The sequence below is a fragment of the Diadema antillarum genome, unplaced genomic scaffold (genome assembly GCF_040938485.1).
Source record: "Diadema antillarum isolate AM-2024a unplaced genomic scaffold, OU_Dant_1.0 seq00001316_RagTag, whole genome shotgun sequence".
Lineage (NCBI taxonomy): Eukaryota > Metazoa > Echinodermata > Echinoidea > Diadematoida > Diadematidae > Diadema > Diadema antillarum.
In genome coordinates, this window is record NW_027272088.1 from 372,577 (window position 1) to 385,969 (window position 13,393).

The 13,393-nt window shown below is 38.5% G+C and overlaps 1 protein-coding gene across 1 annotated transcript; it reads left to right on the forward strand.

Annotated features, from left to right (window-relative positions):
• LOC139708169 (flavin-containing monooxygenase 5-like) lies at positions 1-12,842 on the forward strand. Its single transcript, XM_071620143.1, has 8 exons — positions 1-189; positions 1,360-1,505; positions 3,550-3,717; positions 4,162-4,312; positions 7,040-7,095; positions 8,492-8,882; positions 10,696-10,940; positions 12,481-12,842. The coding sequence occupies exons 1-8, from the start codon at positions 81-83 to the stop codon at positions 12,817-12,819; spliced, it is 1,605 nt and encodes a 534-aa protein (XP_071476244.1). The 5' UTR covers positions 1-80; the 3' UTR covers positions 12,820-12,842.
• Positions 12,843-13,393: the final 551 nt, after the last annotated feature.

Sequence of the window (13,393 nt, forward strand, 5' to 3'; positions counted from 1 at the left end):
TCTTGGTCCTGTTTCACCGTACTGTTTACCCTCTGGTCTCCTCAGGAATCTACACTGATTTTAAAAGAAAGGCATCCATTATGAAGAGAGTAGCGATCATCGGAGCTGGCGTCTCTGGTTTGGCTTCCATCAAAACTTGCTTGGAAGAGGGGCTCGAACCAGTATGTTTTGAACAGACCAGTAATATTGGTGGGTATGAAGTCTGATTCATTTTATCATCTGTGTACTATCAATATTGGTGTCTATGCATCATAAGACAGTATTCTGTGTTTTACTATTAATATTACAGCTATGTATTACTTTTGTTCTACTCTTATAAACATATGGCATGAAAACATGTTGTTTTACATTGATTCAATTGAAATACGGTACTTTATCTAGTTTGAACTAACCAATAAGATGCATTGTACCACACAACCATGTACAATGACCATGATAGATAAGGGAGTTGCCTTTCACAAACACAAGCAAAATGATATCACCTTGCAGGAGTGCGACAGCTTTAAACATCACAGTGATGTAAGGTCAATTTTTAGAGTAATTTTGTGTTAATACACAAATTTCAACTGATTACAAATTCTTTCCACCCCCCCCCCCAAAAAAGAAGAAGATTATGCATCAAATGAATAAAAATTGAATACAAACAAAGCAAGTCATAAACTCGTTCTGCCTGTTGTTGACTCACTACATGATATGATAGTAGATTAACTTTTTCAGCAGTGTGAAACCACTTTGGAGCATTTGCAGCCACCTGAAATTGTGATCACATGGTCCATGAGATTTGTAGAGTCATGAGTAATAGAGTAACATTCCGATGTGAAAAAGTCTACCACCATCTATAGGATTATCATCATCATGTTTCATTATGAGTGTATGCATTGAGGGCAAGGACTGATGCACTCAGGACCTACTGTTCCAATTTTCTGCAAGTGAGTGCAATTACCTCATATTAAATGTAGGCCCCCTACTGATCATAATGAGGTATATGCTTGGAACTGTAAAGGAATCCTATGGATTGTACGTAAATGTAAACTAGTCTTTGAGGAAAATACATGTAGTTCTCTATAGGTTCTAGTAGTTGAAACTTTTTACCCTAATTTTAGTATTCTGAATCGAAAAAATCTGGTTCCAAGTGAAATCCATTGATCTTGACCTTCTAGTCTGCATAAACAATGGCTGCTGAATCACCTGAAATTGCCAATATGAGACATATTTTATTTTTTATTTTTTTACTTTTTTTAAGATGGGAGGGGTGGGGGACTGCAGAGGTCAAGGGTGTCACTGATGTGACACTGATAGAACTTTGACTTTTGCTAAATGCATGGTATCATTCTGTTTTGCCAACTTGTTGTGGAACAGGTGGTGTTTGGAACATTCAAGTGGAGGAGGGAGCTGACCCACATGGACCGCCATATATCTACAGAGGACTTGTCAGCAATATCTGCAAGCCAATGATGGCTTTTAGTGATTTCCCATTCCCTCCTGAATGGCCGCCATACCTGCAGGTGATTATTACCTCCGCAAAAGAAGGAGGAGGTTAAGTGATCATCAGCGTTGGTTTGTCTGTTTGCAAAATATACGCTCAAAAAGTTGTGTATGGATTAAAATGAAACTAGCATAAATAGTCAATATTCATTTAAGGAACACCTCATTCATTTTTTGTAGTGATTGGGGAATTTTCATGGATTTTTGAAGGATTTCATATTTTGGCATGTAAGGTCAACGAACTTGGGTTCAAGCTGTGTGTACTGGACATTTCTACAGGCACTTTAAAAGCATGTGCTCTGCTCAGGCAAGGTGCCGTGCATTGGCATAAACAAAATGCTTCTCTTTTGGGAAATTGCATGCGTGTAAGGGTGGAAATGAGTTGCTTGCTTGGCGGAGGTCTGTGGTCTCCGAGTGCTTTACTAGTTTTCCCATTTTTCTCTCTTTTTTTTCTAAATTGAAAGCTTGCTGGCTTTCAATATTATCCTCTTTTCCATCAAAATTTGCCCCAGGAGCAAAGGATAAGACTTTCCTTTTCAGTCTGGGAGTATTAAAAACCCAGGAGATTTAAGGAGAAACTGGAAGCGGATGTTCCATACGAGATTACAGCCAAGTTCCATACAGGATTTCAACATTTCATCTGAAATACAGCTTAAAACCACATGCAAATATCAAGAACGTTTTCTTTGGTCTGTAGCATGTTCTTATTGTGGCCTATGTCTTAGCCACAGTCTATGTACATTTAATGTATTGATTATGACGTATGTGCCTGTAAATACGTTATATGCGTATTCTATTATTGAGTAATAATGAGCGCTGCGCTATTTGAGGCGCGCCTCTTTGTGCGTTTTCTGAGCGCATCGCGCTCATTTTTTAGCATTGTTGTCTCATTGCCAAGATGTGGGATTCTACCAACGCTTGGGTTTGCAGACATTTTTAAGAGATAGATACTTACTGACTAGAAAATTCACAAGACAGGAGATAACCTTTTGATTGTCCGATAAACTTGCACGGAGACAAGAGAACTGTGACGCCGTTTTTCTTCAGGAACAGTTGTTACACTTTCTCAGTCTTAATCGCTCCCCGATCTCTTTTGACTGTTTCATCTCCGCTAACTCTCCTGATTGTCTCATCGTTACCCGAGCTCTCTTGACTTTCTCATCGCTACCCGAACTCTCTCGACTGTTTCATCGTTACCCAAACTCTCCTGGTTTTTCATCTCTGCGAACTCTCTGGACTGTTTCATAGCTACCAGAATTTCATTATCTCTACGAACTCCCTTTAACTGTTTCATCGCTACCAGAACTTTATCATCTCCGCGAACTCTCCTAACTGCATCATCACTACCAGAACTGCAATATTCTCAGTTTCCTGCGACCAGGACATTCACTTTTATTCATCTGCAACATTTGCCTGATCTCTCCTGACTGTTCGTATATATAGACCTATTTAATGATATTCTCAATTGTCACGGTAACATGTTACTCTAATTCAATTGCTTTATTTTGGTTATAATTCATACCGTTCAAAGTAATCTAACTTGATGAGTGTATATTGAAGTTGTTTATAATCCAAGAGAGTGTAGAACGTGGTCTATTACTTTTATTAGATTTGTTTTGGATCCCAATACAATTGTCAAGTCCTCATTTCTTTGTCATTGGTTACAAACAGATATAATTTCAAGTCCCAGTTAAGAAATTCACTGAAGAATTTAATGTTTTATTTTTTTAAACAATAAAAGAACATAATTGATTATTTAATTAATTCCTTTGTTTACATTTGTTGATCTTTGTGTTGTCTCAACCGAATATTTATAGTTTTTTGGAGGTTATAAAGGAAAGAATATGTTATATCAATATATTTGATAGTTTCAAATCCTCCACAAGCTTCATGTCCAAACTCTCAGGGAGAGTGGCTTGGAGCATGGAACATCAAAGCCAGTGAAATGTTAAGCATTCAGTTGTCATGCCGTAGCACCTACTCATAAATTTGAACAAATTCCAAAGAGATTCCACTCCTCTGACACCTCCCTGTTGTTGTGTTCTTACTCCTTCTGACAAATAGGGTGAGGATGTCTGCAAGTATTATGTTGACTACACAAACCACTTCGACCTCTGGAAGAACATCCGGTTCAACACCAGAGTAATTCGAGTGGAGAAAGCAGATGATTTTGAGGAAACAGGACGATGGATTGTGAGATCACAATGTAGGGAAGAAGATGTCAAGACGGAGGTACGTATGTTGTCTGTAAGTTGTTGTTGGTTTTTGTGTAGTTCAATATTTTATCATTGGTGCATCGGTCCACCTAGATGTGTTTTGTCATCTCAAAGTTTGACTTGCAAAGAAAAAGAAGGAAATAACCAAAAATGACTTTCATTGCTGTTACCATCAAGTATGATAAAATGATGATTCAAGATATGTCTTTTTTCATGCTAAAGTACATATTTAGTTCTTACCAGTACCATGGTCATCATTCATCCTTTGTAGAATGCAATTTTTGCGAGTTCAATTGGAGGATTACAAAAGCAAGTGTAATTATGTAGTTTTCTAGATTATGTAGATTCAGGGTTTGGTTGTGTATTTTAAATGCTTTTTTTTTTTAAAGAGTACACTCCACTGCTCTACATGCCTTGATACCCTCTCATATCCTGCTTGATATTCTCTCTCACCCTGCAGGTGTTTGATGCCGTCATGGTGTGTTCTGGTTTCTTCTCGTCAGGTTTCATTCCTAAACACCCTGGTCTAGCAGAGTTCAAAGGTCAGGTGCTTCACGCCTGCCAGTTCCGCAGAGGATCAGATTTCAAGGACAAGACTGTCTTAGTTGTAGGTAATGATGAATGCCACTGGAACTTCAAACCTTTTGAGATGTGTCACTTTGTAGTCACATGACTTTGCAAATTCAGAGACTCCAACTCCCCCACTCTCCCGACCAATTTCTCAAATCTGCCACTCTTCCGTTTGAGTTTGAATTTCTCCTGCTCTAGCTAAGTCACTGGCTTGAGATGTGTGTTCTTCTGCTTACACATCTTTTTTTTTCCATGCCAGCATTGTGTCCAAATTAACTCTTAACGTGCCATGGTCGCCGAATGGCGACCTTAGTCCTTACGTGCCATGGTCGCCAATCGGCGACTAAGAACAGCGAGAAAAGCATTGATCATTTAAGTTCTTGTGGTACCGTAATGTGTTACATCAAGCAACTGCCAATGATATGTACTGGTAGCTGATTAGCATAGCCATTGTTTCCACTAAAAATATGAGCATGGTTACATTGGAAAATTTTGAGTAAAGACACGATTTTTCAGCTAGATGTATTTTTTTCGCGTCGGGAAAATCCGCAGCGGGCGCACCCTCTGCGAGATGTGTATGGATCAAAAGTCTCATTGGTAAACCACGCGTGTGTATGCTATTGACTCTGCGTGTATTGTCTATGCGGTTCCACTCGCATTGGATGCTGTCCCGCGGGAAGCTGCTTTAATTTTGTCCCTCATAGAGGGTAAGCTTTCGTTCGTCGGTGAAGTCTTTCATCCTTTTGTGTTGGTGAACGTCACTAATCGTCCCCACGCTAGCATAGGAATTGCACACGGACAAAGGCCTGCCGATTTCAATAGAGTACGCCCGCCCGCGGTCCACTTAGGCAAAAGGAGGATGAGCAGGTTCTTCCTTCTCAGGTGGACAAAAGACACTATTCCAGGGCCCAGGACAATTACTTTAGTTTCAAATACAGGATCTGGGACTAAAGGACTCTAAAGAGAAATTGCTAAGACAAAATAAACTGCTAGTATCTTTGGAATCAATTAATTCTAGAAGGCAATATTGTTATTATTTGAAAGAGGAGATGTTGCTCTAAAACTTTCTCACAGAGTCAAGGGAGCGTTCCATTGAAGAAAAAACAGGACTGACTCTTTTTTTCCATACTACACAAAAAATTCTTATAATTTTTTTGATGTATCAATTACTTCTGCAATATTTCAGATTCAGATAGATATTGTGGCAGACTGACTGCATGACACGAAAGAGCAAACATTTCTTGATATACATCTGTATGTTGTGTAGAACTCGATTCAAAACAGTCAATAGTTTCAGAGATATGGCGGTTTTAAATTTCATTGTCAGTCCAGTTTTCGGAATGTTCTGGCGTTAGGTAAAAACTTCTGGCACGTTAGGGGTTTTGGACCTGGCACATTAAGAGTTAAGCTAAGATAGCACCAGAGGAAATGTTTAATTCAAGAGCTTCCACTACCTGCAGCAGGTGGCTGCAAATGACGTCACACCTAGTACTTGTGATGTACCCAGTGCTGCACTACTCCCACGAAATATTGTGTACATTGAAACTGATTGACAAATTGCCCTACATCAATGTTAATAACACTGAATCGATTAGTGTTTTAGTAGTAGCCATAATGATTTAAAAAAATAAAAAATCATTGGCGTACATACTCGAGCACGATTCGAACCTACATGTATACGACATCCTGATCTCCGGACAGGTGTCATCTCCACTAGACCACCGAGCTTCCGCCCGACAGCAAGTGGTGGCTCTAATCCTCATAGCATACAGCAGGTACTGCGTAATTATTCAAATTCATTAAATTCTTCTGTCGAGATGTTTTCATTGCAACTGATTGACAAAATGCCCTACATTGACGTAAATAAGTACTGAATTGATCAGTGTTTTTAATTAGTAGAAGCCAGGAGGAACCATAGGTTCGAATCCTGCTCGAGTATGTACGCCCATGATTTTTTATCATCATGGCTACTACTAAAAATAATTTGTCCATCAGTTGCAATGAGAACATGTCGACAGAAGAATTTCATGAATTTGAATAATTGCGTGCATTATCGTGCAATCAAGAGTCTCTAGTGTGCTGGCAGGTCCAGACAGGAAAAAGACTTTCATGTAAGAGGTGCTGAAGTTTAGGGTCTTTGCAGTTTTGACCAAAGAAGGAACAAAATTTACATTAAGAAATAATGATAATGATAATAATTTACAATGAGGAGCAATTTGTTTGCAGGTTAACCGACAGTATCCGATGTAATGTTATAATCGCCATTTTGTATTCATGTGCATGGTGACCAACATCACCTTTTCATGGAAACATGAGGTAACTAAGCAAGGCTTCCCCGAGTTTTATGCAATCCTCATGATTTTACTCTACCTATTCCATTCAGGTTAGACATGGATTAAGTCTTATTTTAATCTGTATGTTCTTTCAAGGTTCCCATCCCATCAGGGAAATCAGGGAAAATTATTTTACTTTTTTCCAGTCAGGGAAAAGTCAGGGAATTTGATAAAAATGCCTCAAATCAGAGAAAATTCAGGGAATTTTGATTGGCCCAAAAATCGTAAGTAGTCAGGAGGACTCTTAAATCTTGTTGCATGTCAAAACAACATCCATTGGATGAAATTGGAAATGAGTTGAAATAGTTATCATGGAAGTTTGATTCTTCATCAGGAAAAAATCTGGAAAATCTGGGAGTTTTATTTTCTTGAAATGCTGGGAACCCAGTCTAAGCTGTTCTCAATGTTCCTATTTTGTTTTCAATGATTTGACAGGTGCTGGCCATTCTGCTGGGGATATCGCAGTGTTATGTGCTGATCATGCTAAAAAGGTATCAATGATTATATTCCACATACGAAGAATGTTGCAATAGGATTGGTCCAGAACTCATCACGTGATGAAGCGTAGTTTTGCCCATCACATCACCTGAGAAAAAAAGTTCGTTACACTCTATGTTGATAGTCCCTTTTGTTTCGCTGATCTCCACACAGTCCACACAGTCCTAACACAAGATGAGTACGCGCGAAATAAAAGTGCGTTGCACTGTGGACTATCATGTGACCGAGGTCACTTGATAGTACACAGTACAACGCACTTTCACTTCGGTGCCGCGCGGTGCGCGCAGCAAATTCATTGTTTTGTCCTCTACGCGCACACGAAGCCTAATACCTAGACAGCTAAAACAGTTTCAGATGTGGAATAAAATGGGAATTTCTAGGACCCTAGATGTGGAATATAAAGCAAATAATCAACTTTTAGTTTCAGGCAATAAGACAAACTATCACTTCCTCGGCAATCTGAATGTGTACGCTATCTTTCCTCAGCTGCGCTTCGGAAAGATAGCTACATCCAGATCGCCTCGGAAGTGATAATTTATCCCATCACCTTCACCAACGTTGATTATTTGCTTACTAGCAATGTCCAAAAAGAGAGAGATAGAGACAGACAGCAACAGAAGGAGACCATGACAGACATAGATGGCATGCATTTCATGTTAGCTGTTCAGTTTTGTTTGTGTTTTTTCCTCCACAAATGAATAGCAGATCCATGTGAATAGTTTCCAAAGTGAAAATGGCCACACACCAAAATATTGTCTCCTTCAACATGAATGCAAATTACATAGTCTCCAAAGTGGGAAGATGCTTACCTTGGTCTTAAAGTGATACCACTTATTTCTCATTCCATCACTGCGGTTCTTGATGGCAAATTAATCCACTTTGGAAATTTGCTATACAAATTTAGATTCATCAGACAATGCTTGCAAAAATATATGACATATAGAGTATATGTCATCTGTTGAGGCATTTCATGAAACATTCTGTGCGACAAAGTTGTTGGACGAATTTGCCCTCAGCCAATCAGATGCCAGGATTTTAGTAGCTTGTAAGAGTTTGTCTGAAAAATATCCAACCAAAACGCTTCACGAAACGCCCCCCCCCCCCAAAAAAAAAGAAAGAATATATATATATATATATATATATATATATATATATATATATATATATATATAAATTGAAACAAGAAAGGGAAAACTGACCAGAAACAAATAATAAATAAATTTCTTTGCTCAAAGTTTTCGCTATATATATATATATTCAGGCAAACATTTTCAACTGTAAGGACTACACATTGTAGGTTATTATGGAAACAACTGCAGACTTCAATTCTGTTGAGTATATGATCAGTATATGTGGAAATGATACATTGCATGTTTGCTGTGTTGAAAGGTGGTGATTAGCCTCAGGGAGGGGGCTTGGATTGTTCCTCGTGTGCTAGGCAAGGAGCCAGTGGATGCTCGCGTCAACCAGCGATGGAAAAGTTTTATCCCCTCCTGGCTGGTCCACCACGTGACGGACAGAGTAGTAGAGTCGATACAGGACTGGGATGGTCTTGGGCTTCGGCGGCAGACGCCTCCACACAAGAGCCCTGCCATGATCAACGACCGCCTCCCCATGGATATCATGAGTGGCAGAGTCGGCGTCAGGAGTGGGATCCAGAGCTTCCAAGGGTCAAAGGTCATCTTTGACGACGGAAAGGAGATGGATGACGTGGACTGCGTGATATTTGCCACCGGCTACAGTTTGAAATTTCCATTTGTTGATGATGAAATCCTCTCAGGTGGGATATTAGCTTTGAATCAATTATACAAAAAAGTGTCTGTGAAACGGTGGTCACTGGAACCACAGGTTTTGAATGTAACTAAAGGGAGCACTTGTGATCATATGCTCTAAACTTAATTAGTAAACTTAATAATGCTCTAAACTTTTCCAACTTGCTTTCAATCACCATTGGTGTGTAAATAATTTGAAAGCCAGGATGAGAAAATTTCATTTAACCCTAACTGCACGGGGCGGGGGGAGTGGGCCTCCATACTTTTGGCAATTGCATCGCGACTGCTGGGAATTTCGGATTCTTGCTTCATGACTTCTTCCCCTGAAGTCTTGCGCACATTTTGATACCACATTTGTCCATATCAGACCTACCTAGGGGGTGTTATGGGCCAATTAGTATGCGCATGTCATTAAAACGGCTAATCGCTGCATATATTTGTGTACAGTTACATACTGTCAATAGACCATGGCTTGCATTACTGTATAAATTTTGCTCAGGAATTGGTTTTCCACTTGGTTCATGCTTCTATATTGTTCTGAAATAAATTGGGCAAAGTTTAGAAACAATGATATACATAAGGAATATAAAACAATAGAAAACATAAGAAATAAAAACAATACAAAATATAACAAAAAAAGTTTTTTTTCTCGTTTTTCTCTCTCTGAGGGGGAAATTGAGTTTTTATCCGCATAGATGATTCAAATAACTCTTATTCTTCCGCATGATTTACTGGGCACTCTTAGAAAACAATAAAATACATAACAAATGTAAACTGTAAAAACAAAAGAAATAAAAACATTGGAAAAACAAAAGAATAACTGATATTTTCACTTTTAGACAAAAAACATGATTCTGTAAAGTTAATTTCAAAAATGTTTTATGAGTATGGCAAATAACTGTTTGATTTTTCTCACATTTCTATACTTTTTGTATTCATTGATTTTTCCTATATTTTGCACGCAAAATCACATATAAGCTAATTTTTATTGAAAAAATCATAAATTTACATAAATTTGCATGAATTATAGTTCAAGTTTACAATATCAGGGACATTGGAATACAGTTGAAAAGTATGGTAGTGCCCATGGGTCCTATAAAAGGATAATTTTACTTCCAGTTTCATTTTAGTACGTCATTTCAAAAGTATGCAAAAATTCATAAGTAGTAAATTTGCATATTAATAGTTTATGCAAATCTGCTGTACTTATAAAAATAGATAAGAATTGATTTATTTCACATTTGGGAAACATTATTCTTCATTATTACACAGTTTTCATGTAATTTTGTACTTGTTTAGGCTGAAATTTTAAAAATATCCGCCAAATGCATAAAATACGCATTATGAATAATTAATTAGCTTAATTGATTAAAATTAAATTACACCATCAGATTCAGCACGCAAAGATCTATCATGCAAATTTTCAAGTTCATCGGACATTGCGTTTCCAAGATCAATGGGGGGGCTCCCAGTCCCCCCCCCCCCCCCCCCCCCCCCCCAGTATTTTCATGGAGCCAAATAGCCCAGTACAGTAAGGGTTAAACGCTCCTTAACTTTTACCATGAAATCATTGCTTGAAGGCTATTGGCATGGCAAAAAGCCAGAATATATCACATTTGTAAATTTCAAAGTGTAGAAAGAGTGATTCTTGTACAGGGTTTCCTAGGGATTGCTAACTATCCACTGGTCTGCCAAACTTGATCGAATTACATCTGCTGCTCATGGATACTTTGCTTTCAAGTTCAAAGGCAAGATTGTTTATGCGTGGCATGTAACATATAAAAGTGATGATACCATCTGTGCAATGGCTGACTCTTGCAGGTGACTTGGGCCAACTAGACCTGTATCTCCATGTCCTCCCACCACGCCTGACCCATCACACCATGGCTGCTGTTGGATACGTTGTGGTCCGTGGTGCCGCAGGACCTGCTTTTGAACTGCAAGCCCGCTATGCTGCCAAAGTGTTCAAGGGAGAAGCCAAGTTGCCCAGTCTGCCAGAAATGATGTCCGACATCCAGGCCAGGCGGGACAGAATTTTCAAGCAGCTTGGTCACTATAGACCTATGGTAAGGCACCTTCCTCGAGTCACTCTTTGACTAGTCCAACCATTCGTGCCTCAAGCTGCAAGTGCCTTAAAGGCATAATTTACCATTTGCTGATGAAACAAAGATCCAGCATTAGTGCTTTAAAATAGTTATATGTTATATATATGTGAGTTATTGATAGAAACAACCACTGTAAAAATTTGAATCCATATGATCAGTGTTAAGTGTTGTTTAATACACAAAATATGAACAATAGTTATGATAAAAAGTATGGATGGGATGGGGGCGGAATAATTCTGCAACGGGAGAAGACCTCCTCAAAGGCTTCTTGACTTTTTTCTTTCACATTTCGCAACTTTTGAGACCAAATTTGCAACATTTGCGCATACCGTTATTAAGCCATGCCCATTTTTATAACAGCATGTCACCGCAAAACGTGCATAATTTTGTGATTATGTGTTCATTTCCTTAAACAAAAGTAAAAAACAAAAAAATGCATAAGAAATTTATTTTAAAAATACATAAGAATTTAAATGACTTTGGAGGTTTTTATGATGTACGATTGTTGAATATGTCAAAGCAGATGTACTGTACAAACCTAATAGACTTTCAATGCTCTTAATTTGTGTTCAATAGGCCAAAATAAGTTGTTGGGCCTAATTTGCATAATTGATAGATTTATATTAAAACTTGATAATTTCCAAAAAAGAATGAAGACAACCTTGTAGATTTTAGCCAAAAAACTTGGCCTGTTTAGAGTTAATTCCACTAGAATTCAGCCAGTGTTATCCATGAACAGAGTCAAATGGTCAATTCTTAAGCCACCATTCTGTACCCCTGTATCAGCTTGTATATTGCCTTGTGATACACTGCATTGAACTCAGATCAGAACACTCCTCCCCTGCATTCCTTAGTCATCGCTCATCGCAATGTTTTGAGTCAATCCAGACAAACTCCTACTGTAGTCAGTCAACATTCTGTTAGTTTCTTAACTTGTGAATCACTTTAATATGGGTATATATGCATGAGCAACTGACGCCACTCATGACGTTATTCTTTTTAAACTCCTTTAAGTCCACGAGTCAGGTCAGCAACTAATGAATTAAACCGTCGAGTCATTACTTCCCCCCCCCCATATACCTCTGAATAAACAAAAAGCTTATCTTGCAAGTCTGAGCGATAAACTTATATTTGCAGTCTCTACTTCCATCATCAAATCCTGTGAGTCTCAGTGCATGAACTCCCGAGTCACATTGATATTCTGTAACGTGGTACAAACAGTAAGCCATGCTGTCAATTGAATAGACTTTAGCAGTATATCACTTAGGTAAGTATATCTCAGCTGTTATGCACCAGTCAGATCTTGTTTCAGTAGTTTCTATGTATGGTTCTTTCTTTAACTTAGAAGCTAAAGGAGCAGTGTCTCTCACTATTTCTCCATCAAGCAATTTCAGTCTGGGTATACTGTGGCTCACAAAGAGCTAGAAGTCACTGTGAATATCATTAACATGAAATTCTTTCTTTTTTGTCACTCTTTATGCTGAATGCCTAAAATCATCAGATCCTACCTCCGGAGTACCAGGACAGACTGGCACGTGAAATCGGTGCCCTGCCAAGTCTATGGAAGCTCCTCTTCACCGATCCCAAACTTGCTTACAGTTTCTTCTTCGATTCAATGTATCCCCCGTGCTATCGTCTTGTGGGACCCCATGCCATGCCCGGTGCAAGGGAAGCATTCCTCCGTAGTTCTGAAGACCTCATGCATGGCATCACCCCGAGCTCAGTCAGGAATAAGAGCAAGCCATGTAGCAAGGATTCTAGCATGAGTGTTACCAAACTGCTAGGGTTTTCTGTGGCTATACTAAGTATTTTGGCCTTCTGTGTTGGGATGGTGCGATGACATACAGTGAAAGGAGGAAGATAAACAAGTAATTGAAGTATATTTTTCAGATGAATGAATGCTGACATTTAATGCATATAAGCCATCAAGTCTGTCGAGAAGTTACATATACTTCAGAGGACAATGGTCACCTAGTACCTCCTGGGTCTATCAGGGAATAATTTTCCTGGGATTGCATTGCAGTTTGCTGTGCATGTTGAATATGACTGCTAGACAAAATGTATTTGTATAGCAATATTCTATTACTTAGAATTATATACCAGTTTGATCAGAATATTACACAGTATGTCCGTTTACTAAAATTTCTGTACAGTAGTATAAGGGAATTTACTCCCTGTCTATCCAAGGAGGTGCTCGCCTATTAGTTCCTTGGTCTGTTCAAGACAAGTGATAGTACAATTGTATGTCAGTTGGTGATAGTGTGACATTCACAATTTGCTAATGATAATTACATACTATTCACGATATACAGTGAATGAATGTCATATACACGTTTTTGGTTCTTTTCCTATGAACAAAAGAAATCAAGTCTGAAAACCTTGACAAGGAGAATTTATGAATAGATCACAAACAT

Excerpts from the sequence above, each read along its gene's own strand:
- LOC139708169 (XM_071620143.1), top strand. The coding sequence starts at position 81 with ATGAAGAGAGTAGCGATCATCGGAGCTGGCGTCTCTGGTTTGGCTTCC. Across the intron at positions 190-1,359 it reads TGAACAGACCAGTAATATTG|GTGGTGTTTGGAACATTCAA; the intron begins GTGGGTATGAAG and ends GTTGTGGAACAG. Across the intron at positions 3,718-4,161 it reads AAGAAGATGTCAAGACGGAG|GTGTTTGATGCCGTCATGGT; the intron begins GTACGTATGTTG and ends CTCACCCTGCAG.